At 26.6% G+C, this 20,736-nt stretch overlaps 3 protein-coding genes across 7 annotated transcripts; 1 reads left to right on the top strand and 2 right to left on the bottom strand.

Moving 5' to 3' along the window:
* The first annotated feature begins 5,385 nt into the window (after positions 1-5,385).
* On the top strand, positions 5,386-16,792 carry LOC115243817 (phosphatidylserine synthase 1). 4 transcript variants are annotated; one of them, XM_029821083.1, is made up of 7 exons: positions 5,387-5,799; positions 6,610-7,164; positions 7,355-7,624; positions 7,957-8,179; positions 8,466-8,532; positions 9,202-9,285; positions 15,709-16,792. In XM_029821083.1, exons 1-6 carry the CDS (start codon positions 5,597-5,599, stop codon positions 9,255-9,257), a joined length of 1,374 nt encoding a protein of 457 aa, XP_029676943.1. In that variant the 5' UTR covers positions 5,387-5,596; the 3' UTR covers positions 9,258-9,285; positions 15,709-16,792. The 4 variants fall into 4 exon arrangements, with proteins under 4 accessions (XP_029676947.1, XP_029676943.1, XP_029676936.1 ...); XM_029821076.1 differs by lacking the exon at positions 15,709-16,792 and having other exon boundaries at positions 9,202-10,701; XM_029821069.1 differs by lacking the exon at positions 15,709-16,792 and having other exon boundaries at positions 8,466-8,525; positions 9,202-10,701.
* Positions 9,746-15,875, bottom strand: LOC115243797 (endothelin-converting enzyme 2-like). Its single transcript, XM_029821037.1, has 16 exons — positions 15,651-15,875; positions 14,454-15,431; positions 13,988-14,381; positions 13,806-13,916; positions 13,579-13,684; positions 13,317-13,509; positions 12,901-13,050; positions 12,745-12,837; positions 12,390-12,578; positions 12,118-12,249; positions 11,819-12,001; positions 11,570-11,676; positions 11,100-11,287; positions 10,841-11,007; positions 10,477-10,629; positions 9,746-10,290 (listed from the first exon to the last, which is right to left on the bottom strand). Exons 1-16 carry the CDS (start codon positions 15,846-15,848, stop codon positions 10,072-10,074), a joined length of 3,561 nt encoding a protein of 1,186 aa, XP_029676897.1. The 5' UTR covers positions 15,849-15,875; the 3' UTR covers positions 9,746-10,071.
* LOC115243807 (zinc finger protein 341-like) lies at positions 16,251-20,683 on the bottom strand. Of its 2 annotated transcripts, none has more exons than XM_029821057.1 (9): positions 20,481-20,683; positions 20,055-20,129; positions 19,673-19,934; positions 19,183-19,552; positions 18,753-18,947; positions 17,876-18,439; positions 17,497-17,766; positions 17,215-17,427; positions 16,251-16,990 (listed from the first exon to the last, which is right to left on the bottom strand). In XM_029821057.1, the coding sequence occupies exons 1-9, from the start codon at positions 20,509-20,511 to the stop codon at positions 16,802-16,804; spliced, it is 2,169 nt and encodes a 722-aa protein (XP_029676917.1). In that variant the 5' UTR covers positions 20,512-20,683; the 3' UTR covers positions 16,251-16,801. The 2 variants fall into 2 exon arrangements, with proteins under 2 accessions (XP_029676917.1, XP_029676908.1); XM_029821048.1 differs by lacking the exon at positions 20,481-20,683 and adding an exon at positions 20,310-20,461.
* Between the last annotated feature and the right edge of the window lie 53 nt (positions 20,684-20,736).

A 20,736-nucleotide genomic window follows, 5' to 3' on the forward strand; every position in this document is an offset into this window, starting at 1 on the left:
CAATAATAAACTGTAAAAAAATTATTACAATATATGAAAATAATATAATATAATAAAATACTCCTTCTGTGTGATATATCAGCATATATTTATATTCAAATATTTCTGTTGTTATATTTTTAAAGAAAAGGCTATCTTTCTGATTTTAATTATATGAATTAATGATTTTTAATGAGTAATACATGTTAAAACAGTTAAATTAGAAATTCTGAATAATTTGTGATACGCTTCTCCTTATGACTTCGTTATGGTATATTATTATCGAACTTGAATTTTTTTCACATGCTTAGTACATTTTTGTAAGTCACACGGTTCAAGAAAATTGTTTTCGGGCTTTTCATAATGCTATTAAAGTTTCATTCTTTTATATTTTTTATTTTACACGAACGCTATTTTTGTAAAGACTAAAAGTTTTAGCGTATTTAATGTTAAGTACATTTTAATCTTATATTTTATAATAATTTTCATCTTTTAGAGTTGTAGAGCTTATAATGTTGTATTAAGAGTTTTAGAGTTAATATTATTATTTATTATTTTTATTTATTATTATTTATTATTATGTATTATTATTTATTTATTAATTATTATTTTTATTTATTATTATTTATTATTATGTATTATTATTTATTTATTAATTATTATTTTTATTTATTATTATTTATTATTATGTATTATTATTTATTTATTAATTATTATTTTTATTTATTATTATTTATTATTATGTATTATTATTTATTTATTAATTATTATTTTTATTTATTATTATTTATTATTATGTATTATTATTTATTTATTAATTATTATTTTTATTTATTATTATTTATTATTATGTATTATTATTTATTTATTAATTATTATTTTTATTTATTATTATTTATTATTATGTATTATTATTTATTTATTAATTATTATTTTTATTTATTATTATTTATTATTATGTATTATTATTTATTTATTAATTATTATTTTTATTTATTATTATTTATTATTATGTATTATTATTTATTTATTAATTATTATTTTTATTTATTATTATTTATTATTATGTATTATTATTTATTTATTAATTATTATTTTTATTTATTATTATTTATTATTATGTATTATTATTTATTTATTAATTATTATTTTTATTTATTATTATTTATTATTATGTATTATTATTTATTTATTAATTATTATTTTTATTTATTATTATTTATTATTATGTATTATTATTTATTTATTAATTATTATTTTTATTTATTATTATTTATTATTATGTATTATTATTTATTTATTAATTATTATTTTTATTTATTATTATTTATTATTATGTATTATTATTTATTTATTAATTATTATTTTTATTTATTATTATTTATTATTATGTATTATTATTTATTTATTAATTATTATTTTTATTTATTATTATTTATTATTATGTATTATTATTTATTTATTAATTATTATTTTTATTTATTATTATTTATTATTATGTATTATTATTTATTTATTAATTATTATTTTTATTTATTATTATTTATTATTATGTATTATTATTTATTTATTAATTATTATTTTTATTTATTATTATTTATTATTATGTATTATTATTTATTTATTAATTATTATTTTTATTTATTATTATTTATTATTATGTATTATTATTTATTTATTAATTATTATTTTTATTTATTATTATTTATTATTATGTATTATTATTTATTTATTAATTATTATTTTTATTTATTATTATTTATTATTATGTATTATTATTTATTTATTAATTATTATTTTTATTTATTATTATTTATTATTATGTATTATTATTTATTTATTAATTATTATTTTTATTTATTATTATTTATTATTATGTATTATTATTTATTTATTAATTATTATTTTTATTTATTATTATTTATTATTATGTATTATTATTTATTTATTAATTATTATTTTTATTTATTATTATTTATTATTATGTATTATTATTTATTTATTAATTATTATTTTTATTTATTATTATTTATTATTATGTATTATTATTTATTTATTAATTATTATTTTTATTTATTATTATTTATTATTATGTATTATTATTTATTTATTAATTATTATTTTTATTTATTATTATTTATTATTATGTATTATTATTTATTTATTAATTATTATTTTTATTTATTATTATTTATTATTATGTATTATTATTTATTTATTAATTATTATTTTTATTTATTATTATTTATTATTATGTATTATTATTTATTTATTAATTATTATTTTTATTTATTATTATTTATTATTATGTATTATTATTTATTTATTAATTATTATTTTTATTTATTATTATTTATTATTATGTATTATTATTTATTTATTAATTATTATTTTTATTTATTATTATTTATTATTATGTATTATTATTTATTTATTAATTATTATTTTTATTTATTATTATTTATTATTATGTATTATTATTTATTTATTAATTATTATTTTTATTTATTATTATTTATTATTATGTATTATTATTTATTTATTAATTATTATTTTTATTTATTATTATTTATTATTATGTATTATTATTTATTTATTAATTATTATTTTTATTTATTATTATTTATTATTATGTATTATTATTTATTTATTAATTATTATTTTTATTTATTATTATTTATTATTATGTATTATTATTTATTTATTAATTATTATTTTTATTTATTATTATTTATTATTATGTATTATTATTTATTTATTAATTATTATTTTTATTTATTATTATTTATTATTATGTATTATTATTTATTTATTAATTATTATTTTTATTTATTATTATTTATTATTATGTATTATTATTTATTTATTAATTATTATTTTTATTTATTATTATTTATTATTATGTATTATTATTTATTTATTAATTATTATTTTTATTTATTATTATTTATTATTATGTATTATTATTTATTTATTAATTATTATTTTTATTTATTATTATTTATTATTATGTATTATTATTTATTTATTAATTATTATTTTTATTTATTATTATTTATTATTATGTATTATTATTTATTTATTAATTATTATTTTTATTTATTATTATTTATTATTATGTATTATTATTTATTTATTAATTATTATTTTTATTTATTATTATTTATTATTATGTATTATTATTTATTTATTAATTATTATTTTTATTTATTATTATTTATTATTATGTATTATTATTTATTTATTAATTATTATTTTTATTTATTATTATTTATTATTATGTATTATTATTTATTTATTAATTATTATTTTTATTTATTATTATTTATTATTATGTATTATTATTTATTTATTAATTATTATTTTTATTTATTATTATTTATTATTATGTATTATTATTTATTTATTAATTATTATTTTTATTTATTATTATTTATTATTATGTATTATTATTTATTTATTAATTATTATTTTTATTTATTATTATTTATTATTATGTATTATTATTTATTTATTAATTATTATTTTTATTTATTATTATTTATTATTATGTATTATTATTTATTTATTAATTATTATTTTTATTTATTATTATTTATTATTATGTATTATTATTTATTTATTAATTATTATTTTTATTTATTATTATTTATTATTATGTATTATTATTTATTTATTAATTATTATTTTTATTTATTATTATTTATTATTATGTATTATTATTTATTTATTAATTATTATTTTTATTTATTATTATTTATTATTATGTATTATTATTTATTTATTAATTATTATTTTTATTTATTATTATTTATTATTATGTATTATTATTTATTTATTAATTATTATTTTTATTTATTATTATTTATTATTATGTATTATTATTTATTTATTAATTATTATTTTTATTTATTATTATTTATTATTATGTATTATTATTTATTTATTAATTATTATTTTTATTTATTATTATTTATTATTATGTATTATTATTTATTTATTAATTATTATTTTTATTTATTATTATTTATTATTATGTATTATTATTTATTTATTAATTATTATTTTTATTTATTATTATTTATTATTATGTATTATTATTTATTTATTAATTATTATTTTTATTTATTATTATTTATTATTATGTATTATTATTTATTTATTAATTATTATTTTTATTTATTATTATTTATTATTATGTATTATTATTTATTTATTAATTATTATTTTTATTTATTATTATTTATTATTATGTATTATTATTTATTTATTAATTATTATTTTTATTTATTATTATTTATTATTATGTATTATTATTTATTTATTAATTATTATTTTTATTTATTATTATTTATTATTATGTATTATTATTTATTTATTAATTATTATTTTTATTTATTATTATTTATTATTATGTATTATTATTTATTTATTAATTATTATTTTTATTTATTATTATTTATTATTATGTATTATTATTTATTTATTAATTATTATTTTTATTTATTATTATTTATTATTATGTATTATTATTTATTTATTAATTATTATTTTTATTTATTATTATTTATTATTATGTATTATTATTTATTTATTAATTATTATTTTTATTTATTATTATTTATTATTATGTATTATTATTTATTTATTAATTATTATTTTTATTTATTATTATTTATTATTATGTATTATTATTTATTTATTAATTATTATTTTTATTTATTATTATTTATTATTATGTATTATTATTTATTTATTAATTATTATTTTTATTTATTATTATTTATTATTATGTATTATTATTTATTTATTAATTATTATTTTTATTTATTATTATTTATTATTATGTATTATTATTTATTTATTAATTATTATTTTTATTTATTATTATTTATTATTATGTATTATTATTTATTTATTAATTATTATTTTTATTTATTATTATTTATTATTATGTATTATTATTTATTTATTAATTATTATTTTTATTTATTATTATTTATTATTATGTATTATTATTTATTTATTAATTATTATTTTTATTTATTATTATTTATTATTATGTATTATTATTTATTTATTAATTATTATTTTTATTTATTATTATTTATTATTATGTATTATTATTTATTTATTAATTATTATTTTTATTTATTATTATTTATTATTATGTATTATTATTTATTTATTAATTATTATTTTTATTTATTATTATTTATTATTATGTATTATTATTTATTTATTAATTATTATTTTTATTTATTATTATTTATTATTATGTATTATTATTTATTTATTAATTATTATTTTTATTTATTATTATTTATTATTTATCTATTATTTTCTACGTCTATGGTCAAATGACAGCTGCGATTGACAGATCCAGACGCACGCTTTCCTTTCTATCGCGTCGCTTCGTTCATGACCGATCGCTCGCACACCGGCGTGAAGTTGCGTGCTGGTTAGATGGTAAATTCACGAGGTTCATGGTGCACGAGTCTATCACATACCACCATCGTGACGACCGCGTTTACGGGAGAGGCACGATTTGGCGCGAGAAGGCAACGTGGTGCATCGATGGTGGTCGAACAAGGCTAAGGCGCGAGAACCATCGAGGATGTCGATAGTATTCCGGGAGACTGACAACACCAACGTCGTCGATCATGTCGGCGATGACAGACTTCGCGCCGGGACCGACAGCTTCCCGAGCATCAACGAGAGGCCGGTCGACGACATCTCCCTCGAGTTCTTTTACAAACCGCACACGATCACCCTACTGCTCATCTCCATTGGCGCCGTCATATACTCGGCGTTCACTAGGTAGCCGCGAACGTCCGTCTCAACCCTTTGGAGAACCTCGCGTTTATATTTTATGATTTAAAGCTGATTAAATACGTATTTGTATTCAAGGTAGATCGGTATATATCGAACTCTGATCAGATAATTCTGGGAAAAAATGCGATACAAAGTTTCCTCGACAATGACCTAGTGTCATACTTTAGATAATGATGCAACATTCACACATTATATACGAGATTTTAATTCTTATATATTTGATGTGTTGCAATTCGCTTTTCCTTCTCTTTTCGAGATGCATGATACTAATAAACCTACAAGTAATTTTATAAATTATTAATATTATATAAATATTAAGGAATAATTATAATTTGTCCTTGCATTGTCTATTATAAGCCATTCATGATTATGCTTTTGTATTTTGCATACTATATTCTCTATTTGTTATGTAATTTCTTCTTGCATCAATACTGCTTTTATTAACATTTTTATGTCTTTAAAAATTATAGTCATAGTTATTAAAAATTTAAATTGATTTTAATTTGTAGTTTAATTTTTGACAGAATACTAAATAGTCTGATAAATATATATTAATTGTGACATCGTCATTATGACTGATAGATATAGCGACCATTGTTCTAAAAGAATTTGATTGAATTTAATTGTCACTTATAATGCAGCTAGAGTGAGAAAATTTATGTAAATATTTTTGCAAATGACCAATTGACAGATCCATATATTATAATTTTTGCAAATCATGTGCTACCTTGTTGTATCATCAAAATTACGCATTACATTATATTTATTATATTCCTCTAAATACCTTGATTTCAGAAATACCACCAATGTCGAAGACAACATGTGGGCAGGCATGTTGTGTGTCATTTTCTTCTTCCTCATCATATCCGTCTTAACATTCCCCAATGGTCCATTCACGAGGCCTCATCCAGTGGTATGGCGGATAGTATTTGGCTGCAGTGTTCTTTATCTGATGGGTCTGTTGTTTATGTTGTTCCAAAACTACGGGACAGTCAGAAGGATTCTGGTATGGGTGGATCCAGGTTTAGCGTCTTTCCACATTGACATGGACAAGGAGTATGGCGTTAATTGCTCAGATGTCACGATAGAAAAAATTTGGAATCATTTGGATGTATTTGCAATGGCTCATTTTCTCGGCTGGGCCTTCAAAGCTATTCTGATTCGTCATCTTGGCATTCTCTGGGCCATCAGCGTCATGTGGGAGGTGACAGAGATCGCCTTCGCGCACTTGCTGCCAAACTTTGTCGAGTGTTGGTGGGATGCGTTGATTCTGGATGTTCTTGTATGCAATGGATTGGGTATCTGGGTTGGTCTGAAGATCTGCTCTATATTAGAGATGCGAGAATATAAGTGAGTTCACACACCTTTTGACATCCAAAAGCCTCGAAAGATTTGATCGTTTTTTTATAAGAATCTATTCTATACTTTATAGAATTTTATTTCTATTCATATATTGAAACTCTTTATTTTTATTTAATCTCCTTTTCTCAACAAAGACTACAAACCAATATTGAATCCTGCACTTATCTTGAATACATAGATGGGTCAGCATCCGTGACATCGAGAGTACTACTGGGAAATTGAAGAGAGCAATGTTGCAATTCACTCCTGGTAGCTGGACATCTGTCAGATGGCTAGATCCCACTTGCACACATATGCGATTGGTCGCATTGTGTCAGTTAGTGATATTCTGGCAAGTCTCCGAGCTCAATACCTTCTTTTTGAAGCATGTCTATGAGTTTCCGCCATCTCACCCCTTTGTTGTGGCCAGATTAGTGCTAATTGGTGTCATAGTCGCACCATCAGTTAGGTGAGCAATTCTTGATGTTCAATATAAATAAAATATTAGGTCGATAAAATATAGATTTCTTAAGAATTTTAAGTCTTAGAATCGAAAAATATATGAATATATTAAAATTAAAAATTTTAAAACATTAGTGTTTTATTTCAAGGGAGATATTGCATTAAACATATATGTGTGTATTATATTTTTAAAAATGCATTGATTGAAATTATATATTATATCAATATTACTTACCATATGTGTGTGGTTTATGAAAATTGATGTTTTCTTAATTTGAATCTCTCTCTCTCTTCTCTGGGGCGGGGGGAAGTAAACTAATACAATTGTTACAATTCCAGGCAGTATTATATGTTTGTGACTGATCCGACATGTAGTCGAGTGGGAACTCAGTGTTGGGTGTATGGGGCTATCATGGTGACTGAAGCCCTACTGTGTATACGCCATGGTGCAGCTCTATTTGAGCGCACTCAGGCTCTCAATATCCTCCTCTGGCTGCTCTGCCAGTCTCTAGTCTCTGTTCTCTGTGTCTATGGCTGCGTCTTGTGGCATCAGTACTTTGAGGTAAGACTATATAAATTTGTAGATTTTGATCTTTTTCTAACATTAAGATCCAGAAAAAATATTGCTATAATATTTTTAGTATTAGAGAAGAAAATTTAAAGGAAACATTGTATAATAATATGAATTAAAAATATCGCATAAATTTCCCTTTTTCTCTTACAAACTTACTCATAGTGATCCCATGTGTTGTCATAAGCTGCTCGCGGTTGTCAATAGTTGATTAATTATCAATTTTTATAATAAACTTTTCTTGTTCCTTTCAAATGCATGGTGCTGATTGCTGCAGACGGGAAAGAAAGCCACTATAAGGCGGTCCGTCTCCCATCTAGGCAACTTTAACACAAACGTAAGCGGTATGTGTTGATTAGATACTCGATATAATCGAATTTGTGGCACTTGATTAACCGCTCATCGTCGCTGTCATTGTTCCGAAATATGTTCATTCGTTTGTGTATACTTCGTCCGTTTGTTTCTCCATTAATGACTTGAATAATGAAAAAAGTTATTAACCATCCAAATAAATTATAAAATTATTTTATGTGATTGGATCTCTTTGTGCATCTTGGAAAATTTGCGAATTTTGAGATTTCGGATCTTTGAATATTTAGATTCTTGAAATCTTGTATTTTTGCATTTATTGGATTCTAAAACTTACGGATCTTGAGATAAATCCGTTCTGGAAATTTAAATTTTCTTATTCGTAGAAGAGTTCTTGAACCTTTGCTTTTTTTAAATTCTAACACATGTATTAATAAACAATTTCTTAGTTTTATTAGAAAATATATTTATATAAGATTTGAGAAATCAATCTTAATTAAAATATATTTTTTACTTTTCAATTCTGTATTTCTTTCTTTCAATACTTTGTTATCTTTTACTTTTACTTATTTATTTATTTTCTTGTTTGCTATCTCTTGAGATTTCTCAAATCTTTTTAAATCAAATATTACATGTCAATCAATGATCGATATTCGATCAATGTGCAATTATTATTTATGAAAGCATATGTATGCGTGTTTCAGGGAATATGGTTCGCCGTACGAAATCTGTGGAAGAATTGGATAAGAAGGAGCTTTGAGGGGAAAACTAAAGAAGACCGTTCGACGGTGAGCTGTGAACGTTAATGATATTTTCTAGTCGAATAAAACAATCGCGCGTAGAAATTCATGGGATGAATGATAATGCGTGCGTGGGAATTAATTACTTATGATATGACGTGGTGTAAATGTCTCCGAAACCGTTGTTCTTTGTTCCTCAGAATAAATGGATGTTGTTACGTTGTTACTACTTGAGTGATCCGCGGACGCTCCGATTTAGCGTTCGGTCAGGTTCGATGCGAGTCTTGCGTAAAAACCATTTATTGATTCATATTCATATACAATTATATTTCTACTCATTTTCATTTAATGTAGCTGTAATTTTATCTCGCAAAGAATGCGCTTGCAACGACATGTTTGCTAAAATACTGGTTTTAAATTTAAGACACATTACATATCTTCCTTGCACACGTGTGAATAAGAATCTCTTTATATATTAATTTAGAGATACAGAAGCAAAATACACACGTTTTTCGACTCTTTTTTTTTATATAAAATTGGATTAAAGGTATAGTCTTACATGTATCGTTCGTGAATGGAACTTAAAAGTAAATACTTAGTATTTTTAATTCCAAACAAAAGATAAATCCAATCGTTTGTCCGAATCTATATATTAGAAAAATTTACGTGTGAATCTCGCAGAACGGATAGAGGGACGTGAATTTCGTTTTTGTATCCATCAATTTAGTCTTTTAATAGTTTGCGTCGCGAATATTTGTAGACTGACCGAGTCTACACTAAATAAAATTGAAACGTCCGCGGTTGCCTGTTTATCACATTTTCCGCGAACGGTTTTCACTCTGGCATCAATGCGGCGGTCTCCTTGAAATCTATATACGGAAAGACGCTACAAACATCGTTGGGCGCGATTTGCGAACCTACCGGGCAATTCCACGCCTCGGCGAGGAGTACACTGTTCGATGCAGAGACGAACACGTGAATCCGGTTCGGCAGATTCTCGCTCTCGTGCAAAGAGATGTACGACGACGTGAGTGATGTCTTCGTGCAATATGTCTGCAATCGGCAAAGATAAATAAAAATTCAATAAGCGTTCATCCGGACCGAATCAACGATGGTCGGTTTCGGGGATACCGAGATACTTTGGATTTTATTATTATCCAAAATGTTTGAAGAGAATCCCCCCCTTCCCCTCACTAAATAAAACTATTGTTAATGTAAACCAAACTGTGAGAACAGTACCTGAGCGTAGGCGAGATAAAATAATTGGTTGATGCGGAGTTTTATCCACGGAAGCCTCCTTTCTGCATCCGATCTCGTAAGAGCCAAAGTATCATAGGCTAGTCTGAGTCCCATAATTTCAGACAACCGCTCGTTCAAGGTCAATCGCGGAATCTAGAATATTTCGACAAGTATTGATAATTTGCGTATGCAAATAATTCAATAAATTACGCAATTCGCAGGAAATGTCTTATTTTTAAACCTTATTACAGAATCTTTTTTAACCATGTTGTTTCATTATATGTATATATATTTATTGCACAATGCGATGTACACATTATGCAATATAGGATTAAGTATGCTGGAGAGTTAAGTATCCGTTTACCATAAACGATACTGTCTGATCGGTGAAGGGTAATGTCATGTTCATAGGTCCTTGATATAAGTTTTCCTTTTGACAGTTGATGTAATCGTCGAAGTTCGTGTCGGTGAATTCATTCTCATACATCAGGGAATCTTGAGTATTCCTGGTTTTATCCCAATAGTGTATACCTATGACGAAGAAACGAATAATCGAAAATCCTGATTACAAAACAATGTATAAATATTCGTTTATATAATTAGCACGTGCTTGTTTCATTTACCATTCGCATCGAAATGATGGGCGATCTGATGTGCTATTAAATTCCCAAGTGTCGCCAGCAGAAGATAATCGAAGGAGAGTTCGTCGTTTATCAAGGACCAATCGATGATGCCGTAGGGAATCACGACGAGGTTCAGGCCGTAGATTGCCTGGGCCTTCGATTGGAATGGCGTCGCATAATATGTCCAACTACACGTGATTTACAGAAATATAAAAATTTAGAAATCAACATTCTTCACAAAAGATTTTTAAAAAATTTAAAAATCACAGGGAGAGAAATCCAAAATTCTTTCTTTTGAGCTTCTAGATTAAATATTGCACAAATAAAAAAATCTAATAATATACTATCCATAAAATTAAATCTAAGATTTTAAAATTCTCAGGAGAAATTCCAAGAATTTATAAACTTCTGAAGAAACTGATGCTAGATTTATTAATAAGTTGAATTAGTTTTACTTGTATTTTACTTACATTTGCTTTGGATCGCCGACTTCTCTTCTTAATTCGGCATATAGTAGAGTTCTGTATCTTTTCAGCAGAATCATCGAATTATAGAAGTAATTGTCATACAAAATTATCTGAAATTCGATTTTCACTATATATGGTGTAATTAGGGAAACTAAATTCATATTGATAAATTTTCAATATGAAATCTTTTAATAATATTTTAATATTTTAATATTCATTTTAATAACGAATAGTAACAGTAAAAAATATTACCTGTGAGACATTATATTCATTGTATAACGAATGTCTGTTCTTGAAATAGGAAATAACAGGCAATGCAAGCTGCAGACTGTCGATTTTCTTCAGCAATCCTTGTAGTCCTTCCTCTCTGGCCCATTCTACTTCTTCAGTTTTTATCTTTAGCGTTTGTTTTAGCTGATTGAACATCTTTTTCGTCTATTAAGGGATATAATAAAAATTGTCAAAGAGAGTAAAAAGAAATAATTCATAAATCCAAAAAATTTGCAATTTTGTATTTAATATATTTTATTTATATTAAAGTTTACTCATACCATATTATTCATCTGTACTATTTCATGATCAGTAAAAGAAGATATATATAAACTGGATGCTTCCAGCTGTAGGAGATAGGTAGCAACTTGCAGACAATAATCTTTCATATTATTGCGCCTTGGTAGCACCAACTACAAAGTTTATTTTATTAGAAGCGGAACATTTTAATTAATAATATATTATAAAATCTAGAATACACATATTACAAATTAAACTTATATATAAATTGTTCAACAAATTAAAAGAGTTCACGTAAAATATCGTTAATTACCTCTTGATAAAGATTGTGTGCATATAATCCTAATATCGCATTGTTGAGTCCTGCAGGATCCTCTTTACTGAATTTCTCTAATTCGCGTAAACCTTTAATCAGTGCGGTGTAGAAATAAATTTGAATATTAGCCTCGCTGGTTATCATATCCATTCCTGTTAGCGAACGAATTAATTGTGTCCAATTCACCTGCAATAAAAAATTAAAAGAATAAGAAATCGCTACAAAATATAATTTAGAAGATTAAATATTTTTCCTTTTTGTGTATTCTGTTTCACAGAAATTATTAAGCTTTTCTTTTACTCTGACTGGGAGAAATTTCTCTATCACTAAATTTGTCTATGTTTTTACTTACAAAAGTACTGCTGCTCTGCAACTCGTCTAAACTGACTTTACTGTAGTTATTCAACACATATGCTTCCCGTATTTCACTTTTGGACGGAAAATGCTGCAAAATGAATATCATTTTATCTTTAAATAGAAACTGTTAGCTTTGTTAGATTTCAATTACCGAAAAGTATCCTTGCATTAGAGTAATGTTGATTGTATGAATAGTTTTTTCTATGTTCTCCTGTTCTAGGTAACTGTCATTTAAATTTTTAAAAACATTAAGCACTGTTAGAGCTTCCTTAATGGATTTCATAAATTCTTTTGTATTACTCTGAAAAAGAACGAAAATAATTATTTAATTATTCATACATTCGCTTCTATTAATCTATCGTATTCACTTCCTAATTTATTTTCATTGTTTATTTATGTTTCTCTTTTTACTAATCTTAAGTAATTTAAATAAAAGTTTATATATCAGCAGAAAATGTGGACTAAACTCTAAAAGATTAGATGATTTTTATAGAAAAAAATTTTTTTTCTTATTTAAAAAGATTTACTTTGTATATTTTTGATAATCTCAATAAGTTATGCATGTACCTTGCATCTTTTATAATTATTATATAAAATTTCAAGATCCACATATCGTCCTTCCGTCTCAACCTCGTTCTCGGAGCATGTATCCTCCTCCATGTATTTGAAAGGACTTTTATATGTTGTAGGACCTATTTTAAGCGTGAAACTGTTTCGACGATATTCATCTAATTCTGGCACGACGTCAAATAAAAGAGCACTGCAAAATAATCCTAATTTATAATATTTTATAAAATTATGAACACAAAATATGTCTTCGAGAACTTACCTGTGATGTAACATTAATTGCGCGAGTAATTTTGTAAAGCCTACATAACTATCAGACCATGTGGCATCTGTATAAAACTCTCCTATTCTTTTTAACGCATTATTTGCTGCAACAGAATTAATTAATAGAGTTAATGACTGTTCTTTGTAATTTTATTATTTTTATATTCACGTGAATTTTTATTTAAGATTATTAATTGTTTATTAGATATGTTTAAAAGTCTTTACCCATTTCTGCTCTTTCATTGAAGTTCACATTTCTTTCGTATTGCACACAGCTGTCATAGTACGTTGCAAAATTCGAGTACACGTTTTCGCGTTTCTCTTTTAACATCTGTCCTAAAGCATTTAAAATAATAATGTATTAATAATTAATATAATTTATTTATAATGTTAATTAATCAACATACTGGCAATTCGTTGATAATTTCTGAATTTTAGATTTCCATCTGTCAACTGCGGATCCGCTTCGAAACCACCGCAAGCATACTCGTAGAAATCTTCACAAGGATCTGCCGTGTGATTCATGTAGGATAACATTTTGCTGGCAATCTGTTTGCAGTGTCCTGTTTCGCAAATATTCGTATCCTCGTCAGGAAGTGTGGTCCTCACCGTTGTAAGCCTCGTCTCGTCCTGGTTTATTATGTTTGTCGTATAGTTGTCAAAAGCAAAAATAGCTATGTTTGCATAATTGTTTGTAGAAGATACATTGTATTCCTCGGTGACACTAGAAGTCACATTCTCATTTTGGGTTGTAGTCTTGCTATAGTTCTTCGAAGTCGCATTTGTCATGTCCTCAGTTTCCTACAAAGAATTAAATATTATTATAAATGTTGACATAAATTTTCTGCATATTTCAATTTATCATTACATTACGTTTCTGATTTTTGTAGTTTGTGAAAACCTCTCATCTATGGCTGGAGTATAATTCATTGTGGCAGAAGAACTCGTTACATTCTCATTAATTAATGTCGGACTATACTCTAGACCGGTTGTAGATTCCTTATAATTTAAATATGTTGTTGAATATTTAGTATTTCTATCTTCTTCAGGATTTGATTGAGTCGGCGATGTAGAAGTGATTATATCGTTTGTTGTTACATCGAATTTTGATTCCTCAGTATAATTATACAGATCGGAAAGATATTTAACATTCGTATTTTTTTCAGGATCGGTCGGAAGATTCTGCGTTGTAATATCAGTTACAACAGCAGCTTTCAATCTCTCGTATTTATTAGTAAAATTTTCGGCAGCATATCCTTCAGAATCATTGAATGAAGATGATAATGTTGGAGTTGTAATATTATCAATTGCGGTATCAATTTTTGATTTTTCTGTATTGTAATATATATCAGTCGTAGATTCAACGGATTCAACGGAAGACGTAACATTCTCTATAATGTCGACAGTTTTAACATTGTATTTTAACGTAATGTTGCTGACAATTGGTCCATTTGGCAATATTGAAGTTGTATCATTATCGATGATATTATCAGTTATAATATCATATGGCAATACAGTAAAATCGATGTCTTCTTCAGTAGTTTCTGTATAATGAACGATTTTTTTCGTCGTGGAAAAGTCATCAGTTTTTTTTTTAGGTACAGTCACAGGAAACATAATTATTTCACCCTCCGTCGTTCTATTCTTTTCAGAATAACGCTCGAAATGATGAGATCCCTTAATGTTCTTCTTTGAATACTCTTCAGTGACGACATCAATATTTTTCGTTGGTTTTGTTTTCTCTGTGTTCGTGGTGGATGTAGTTGTTCTTGGAGTTGTCAGAGTCGTTAATACAACTGTCATGATTGTGGAAGTCGTTATTGCCTCTTTCATGTGTTCTTCATGATGATACTGTTTAAAATATTTAATAAAATTATTAATTATTTAATAAAATTATTAAGTTCTTCTTGAGACTTATTGATCAAGATAGTGAACCCACATAATTAAGAGATGATTATTGAATGGTCAAAGTTTGCAATAGATATGTTGAATATTTATCGTTTTCTATTTTTCACACAATTTTCTGGTACATCTATATTTCCCCAAAGATATCTTAATCAACAGCATTACCTGTGGCTCATTTTCAATGTATTGATTCTTGTATTCTCTATGATTTCGCATTTTCCAGGGTATGCAGGCGAGAATAAGAATGAGGCACATAAAAAAGAAGATGAGCAAGGTGACGAGACAGCTTCTATACGATTGATCTCGTTGAGCGGCCTTGCCTTCCTCCCGATTGTTGACTTGATATGTTTTGCGAAAGGGCATGGTCTCTTATTTTTAATTAACTATGTATATTGATTTGCTCACAACTGGCAAATTTTTGATCGTACACCGTAACATGTACACGACAGACTAGCGTTGCGTTCCTTAATCTTCCAAAGATGCCGATTGCGGTTTTGCTCTGACCGCTTCCTTCCGAATATTATCGCACGAGGAAACTCTAGCGCGATAGAATTTCTAAATTAATGAACCAAAACTTTTCATTCGTTTACATAATGCATTCGACCTGAAGTTAAGGCGCTGTGTACAAATGTGAATTTCAGAAGTTAATAAATTAATTTGTGGTTTTGAGAAATTAATTAATACGAGAAGGAGAGAGCGCATTAATTGGAATTCGAATTTAAAGGAGAGAAATTTCAGGGACGGCAATAATAAAAACTTTGGCTATATTTCATAAAATTGATATTCTTTCTTAAAAGTTATTTCATATTTTTCACATATTTGTGTGAAAAATCTGGTAAATTTTTTTTTATTTTATAACAAATAAATTAAAAAGATGCCGCGCTGCGCTGAATGTTTCGTTATAATTCTGAGATACCATGCGCATACTTATATCTATTGTTAAAAAAATTTAACGAACAAAAGCGTTCAAAAGGATACTCGGAGTATCATTATAACTATAGCTGTGACTGTACGACGAGTTTTCTGATAGAAGAATCGAAATTGTGATAACGACACCGAACATCTTCGATGTGTGCGCGTATATATAAGTTATATATCGATAGAGCATTTATAATATAATTATCACAGATATGTAAACTACAAAATACCGTACGCGAATATAAAATGCAACTTACGTCTTCACCGATGATCCCATTGCACGTGCTATGACTTATCTACGTCCTAATTTGATGTACAATTTATAAATACGAATAAAAAATATATATATACATATATGCGCATGTATGTATATATATGTATATGTATTGCAAAACTCTCTACTCGCTTGCGTTAGACGAGTAGAGCTCTATGTTGTGCTTAAAATCCTCGAAGTTTATAACCGGCGAGTCGGCTCGCTCGTTTAATTCGCTGCCGGTCGGTTCGATCTTTGTAACGGAAAGAATGTTTCCCGTTTTCTTGCAAAATTCTTCATCGAAATCGTCAGACTTGGATGTTTCAGAGACAATCTGCAACGAGATAAGGAGTTTAAGAAATTAAGTGCAAAGAAAAGATAGAAAAAAAAAATTTATATACAATTTCAAAAATAAAAAAATAAAAGCGGAATAATTAATATCCTGTCAATAAGAAAATAATAAATAGTGAGATCGAAACGAAATTAAAAAAAAAATTTTTTTAAATTGAAAGAATTATATTAAAAAAGATATGAAGAATGATTTAAAATACGAATTACTTTTTTTTCTACTTCATCGGCTTTAATTTTTTCCAATTTTTCTTTATCGACAAGCGGAACTGCAGTCTTTGATAATGTTTGTCTCTTTGGGGTTGGTTTCCTTGGCTTAAACGATCCGGACGCTTTTTTTGGTAGCTGTGAGCTTGTGTGTTTCTTAGTCTCGCTCAATTGCTCGCAATTATGGGTAACCAGCTGCTCTTTAGTCTTAAAAGTCTGTGTAATAGTAATAATCAATTATCGAGGAATTAATCGATTAATATTTCGAATCGAAATGGGACTCACATGAGAGCAAATGTCGCACTTAAGACTGTGCTTATTCATTTCATGATGCTTGAGAGCCTGCGCCCGATGGAAATTGCGATTACAATGGCTGCAACTGAATCGTTTGACATTGCTGTGCGTCAACAGATGCCGTTTGAGCTTATCCGGCCGCGAGAACTCGCTCATGCAGCCAAGATAGCCACGAAACGGGCACTTGAGCCTTTTCGTCAGGTCATGAATCAGCATGTGCCGTCCCAAACGATCTTTTCGCTTGAATTTGGCCGGGCAATACTGCGAATTTAAATATAAACTATAAATGTTATTTTTTAAATTTACAATAAACAATATGCGGTCTTATTTTAACCAATTAATTACTCCGTACAATTACTTTTTTGCTTACCGGACAGGAAAAGGGTGTGTCCTCGCTGTGTATCAGCTTATGATTGGCCAAGTACTGCTCGGTTTTGAAAGCCTTGCCGCAATCCTCGCAGGCGAATTTCGCCGATGCCGAGTGGGTCTTGAGATGACGACGTAAAAATCTCTCGATGAGGAAGCTTTTGCCGCAGTGTAGGCATGCGTAGTCGTGCGTAGTAGTTTCTTGATGGTGTTGAAGCGCCTCGAGATTTGAGAACGATGATTTGCAGACCGAGCAGCAATAATACTTCTCCGTAGTCTTCTGTTTCTGGACGGAGTGAACGTACTGATGACGACCAAGATCCGAGAGGGTACTGAATACCTCGCCGCATACATGACACCGGTACTCCGAGCACTTGTGATTACGTGTGTGCTCCAGAAACTCTTCCAGCTCCGAGAACATCATGCTGCAGCTGCTCTGCACACATTTGTATACTTTCAGCGCTAGATGTGAGACGATGAGATGACCTTTCAGAGCTTTGTATGAATCGAATGTTTCCTTGCAGAATTGGCAGTGATATGTGCGGTCGATACTTCCATCTGGAGGCGCCTAGTATTTTAGAAGAAAATAATTAGAATAATAATATGAAAATATGAAAATTACTGCATGCTATTAAAGTTAAATCAAAAATAAAAATAAGCCCAATTGTATGCACTTAAAGCTTTGTGTTTTTTTTAGATATAAAATTAGGTTGTTTCAATATAATTTTAATTTTAATATATAAACCATAACAAAACTTGATATAATTTAAGGATTCAAAACGTTTCTATTCTTGTAATATAATGCATTTTTATAAAAAAAAAACTTCCTTTTTTACGAAAAATTCAAATAAAGATGTTTTAATTAATTAAAGATATTTTACCTCTGGTGGTAACGAGTGAATGGCAGTGCCAGGCCAGACTTTGTGCGAAGACATATGTTTCTTCACATTTGACTTCTGTGCAAATGCACGACCACACACTACACATTGGTAAGGTTTCTCTCCAGTGTGAGAACGTTCGTGCTGTTGCCAATAGAATTTCTTCGCAAATTGCTTGTTGCAATAGCTACACTTATACTGCAACAATGTAATCAAGTATGTATTTTACTATAAAAATGTACTTTCTTCTAATTTGTCAATTTATTCATTAATATAAAGAAAAGACGGAGATAAAAATTCTACAATTACATTTTATAAATTAATTAAATATTTAATAAAAATATATATTTATTATCTATTTTAATATTATAAAAAAATGGATCTTATAGGTTTAATTATTTCAAGTTATTGAAGATAACATCACAGTACATACTTTTAAGTTCTGTGTTTGACTAATGTCGTTTTCTACTTCATCGGGCAAATTATCCTGGAACGATACTTCGTTGTCCTCAATGGAGGGTTCATTGCCATCTAAGGGTGGTTCATCTGCCACAAGCGGTTCATCTGCTACAAGCGATTCATCTGCCATCGATGGCTCGTTATCCAACAAAGCGTTAGGATGTTCGGACTGGCTCGAGGCTCCTTCCTGCGGGCTGACGTCGTTTTGCAGTTGTATTGTCGGCACCTCGTTCGAATCATCCCTCGTCGTCTCAGCAAAAGGATTCAGACTTTCTGTGCTTAAGATGATTGGCACACTGAATGTAGAATCTGTTGTGAAGTAATTGGCAGCCTCTTGGTCCACACTATAACAATTGAATCAATTGAAAACAATGTAAAATATTTAATTAAGACAGTTCATATATAATTGCGTACTACATATTTATATATATATATAATTATTAATTATAGTAATGTCTTGCTACCTAAATAGCATATCTGCTTCTTCAAGAATAATAGGTTCTCCAAGCTGAAAGGTTTCCTGCGAATTATACTGTGAATCATCTGGAGTAGCATCTTCCACATGCATTACGTGACTTTCATCGTTTGTCAGGAATTGAGTCAGGTCCACTGTCTGCTCCTGCGTCTTTTGGTGCGTTCTCTTGTGAAGCACAAACATCTGCAGTGACGTAAACTGGCTCTTGCACTTGCCACATTGGAATATGTCTTCCTCATCCTGATCGATCGCTGTTGAGAAAATATCAACATTAAGTATTATGTAATATATATGAATATATAAAGAATATTAAAAGACATTATGTATGACAAGAAAATGTTTTCAGACATCTGCTTTGCGCATATATATACCTGACTGCTCAACCTCGGCTATCAAGGTCTGTGACTCCAACAAGGATTGTACAGAGGAGCCGTCTAGTGAGACATCTATAAAAACATTGAACAATTTAACAAGACTGAATACTAGCGACAATGAGCATTCCTGAGCATTGTTTTAAAATAAGATATTTCAAAAATGTTATTGTGAATTACTACACAAAATGTGTCAAGTTAAGATACAGTCAGTGTAATAATTCGATTTCTATTTAAAAAATTTTTCAAATTTACCTAAAATCGTAAAAGAGAGAGAGTCTAAATGTACGAATTTCCAAATGCACATAAAAGTTCCAAAAAACGAGGATGTCAGAAGCTCAAGAGGAGAATTGGAGCTTGACAAACGAAAAAAGTTGTTGACGTTTCCGGGATTGGTTAACCCCACCTATTTCGACGTGCCTTTACCTGTCAAAGCGTCGAGGATAGAATGCGCCATGTTTCGGAATCAGCACGTCATTTTAATATGGAGAAACGAAGGAACGAGGCCAAACGAAGGAACGAGGCCAAACTCTCTCGCGAGTCAGCGAAGGGACAATCGTCCAGGATGAAAACTCTCACATCCTTGGTTGCTGTCGAGCGGCGCACTGATCGATACCTAACCTCAAAGCTCGACATCGCGCAATAACGTAAACGTTGATTCTCAAAACTGTCCCTAAGCAAG

This window comes from Formica exsecta, unplaced genomic scaffold, assembly GCF_003651465.1.
Source record: "Formica exsecta isolate Colony F162 unplaced genomic scaffold, ASM365146v1 scaffold120, whole genome shotgun sequence".
NCBI lineage: Eukaryota > Metazoa > Arthropoda > Insecta > Hymenoptera > Formicidae > Formica > Formica exsecta.

Bases quoted from the DNA above. Each gene is read 5' to 3' on its own strand.
- LOC115243817 (XM_029821069.1), top strand. From the start codon at position 5,597: ATGTCGATAGTATTCCGGGAGACTGACAACACCAACGTCGTCGATCAT. The intron at 7,165-7,354 runs GTGAGTTCACAC...TTGAATACATAG, and splicing joins TTAGAGATGCGAGAATATAA to ATGGGTCAGCATCCGTGACA. The intron at 7,625-7,956 runs GTGAGCAATTCT...TTACAATTCCAG, and splicing joins ATAGTCGCACCATCAGTTAG to GCAGTATTATATGTTTGTGA.
- LOC115243797 (XM_029821037.1), bottom strand. From the start codon at position 15,848: ATGCCCTTTCGCAAAACATATCAAGTCAACAATCGGGAGGAAGGCAAG. The intron at 14,382-14,453 runs GTAATGTAATGA...AATTCTTTGTAG, and splicing joins AAACTACAAAAATCAGAAAC to GAAACTGAGGACATGACAAA. The intron at 13,685-13,805 runs GTAAAGACTTTT...ATTCTGTTGCAG, and splicing joins CAATGAAAGAGCAGAAATGG to CAAATAATGCGTTAAAAAGA.
- LOC115243807 (XM_029821048.1), bottom strand. From the start codon at position 20,361: ATGTGCATTTGGAAATTCGTACATTTAGACTCTCTCTCTTTTACGATT. The intron at 19,553-19,672 runs GTAGCAAGACAT...CAATTGTTATAG, and splicing joins GAAGCAGATATGCTATTTAG to TGTGGACCAAGAGGCTGCCA. The intron at 18,440-18,752 runs GTAAAATATCTT...CTAAAATACTAG, and splicing joins TTCACTCGTTACCACCAGAG to GCGCCTCCAGATGGAAGTAT.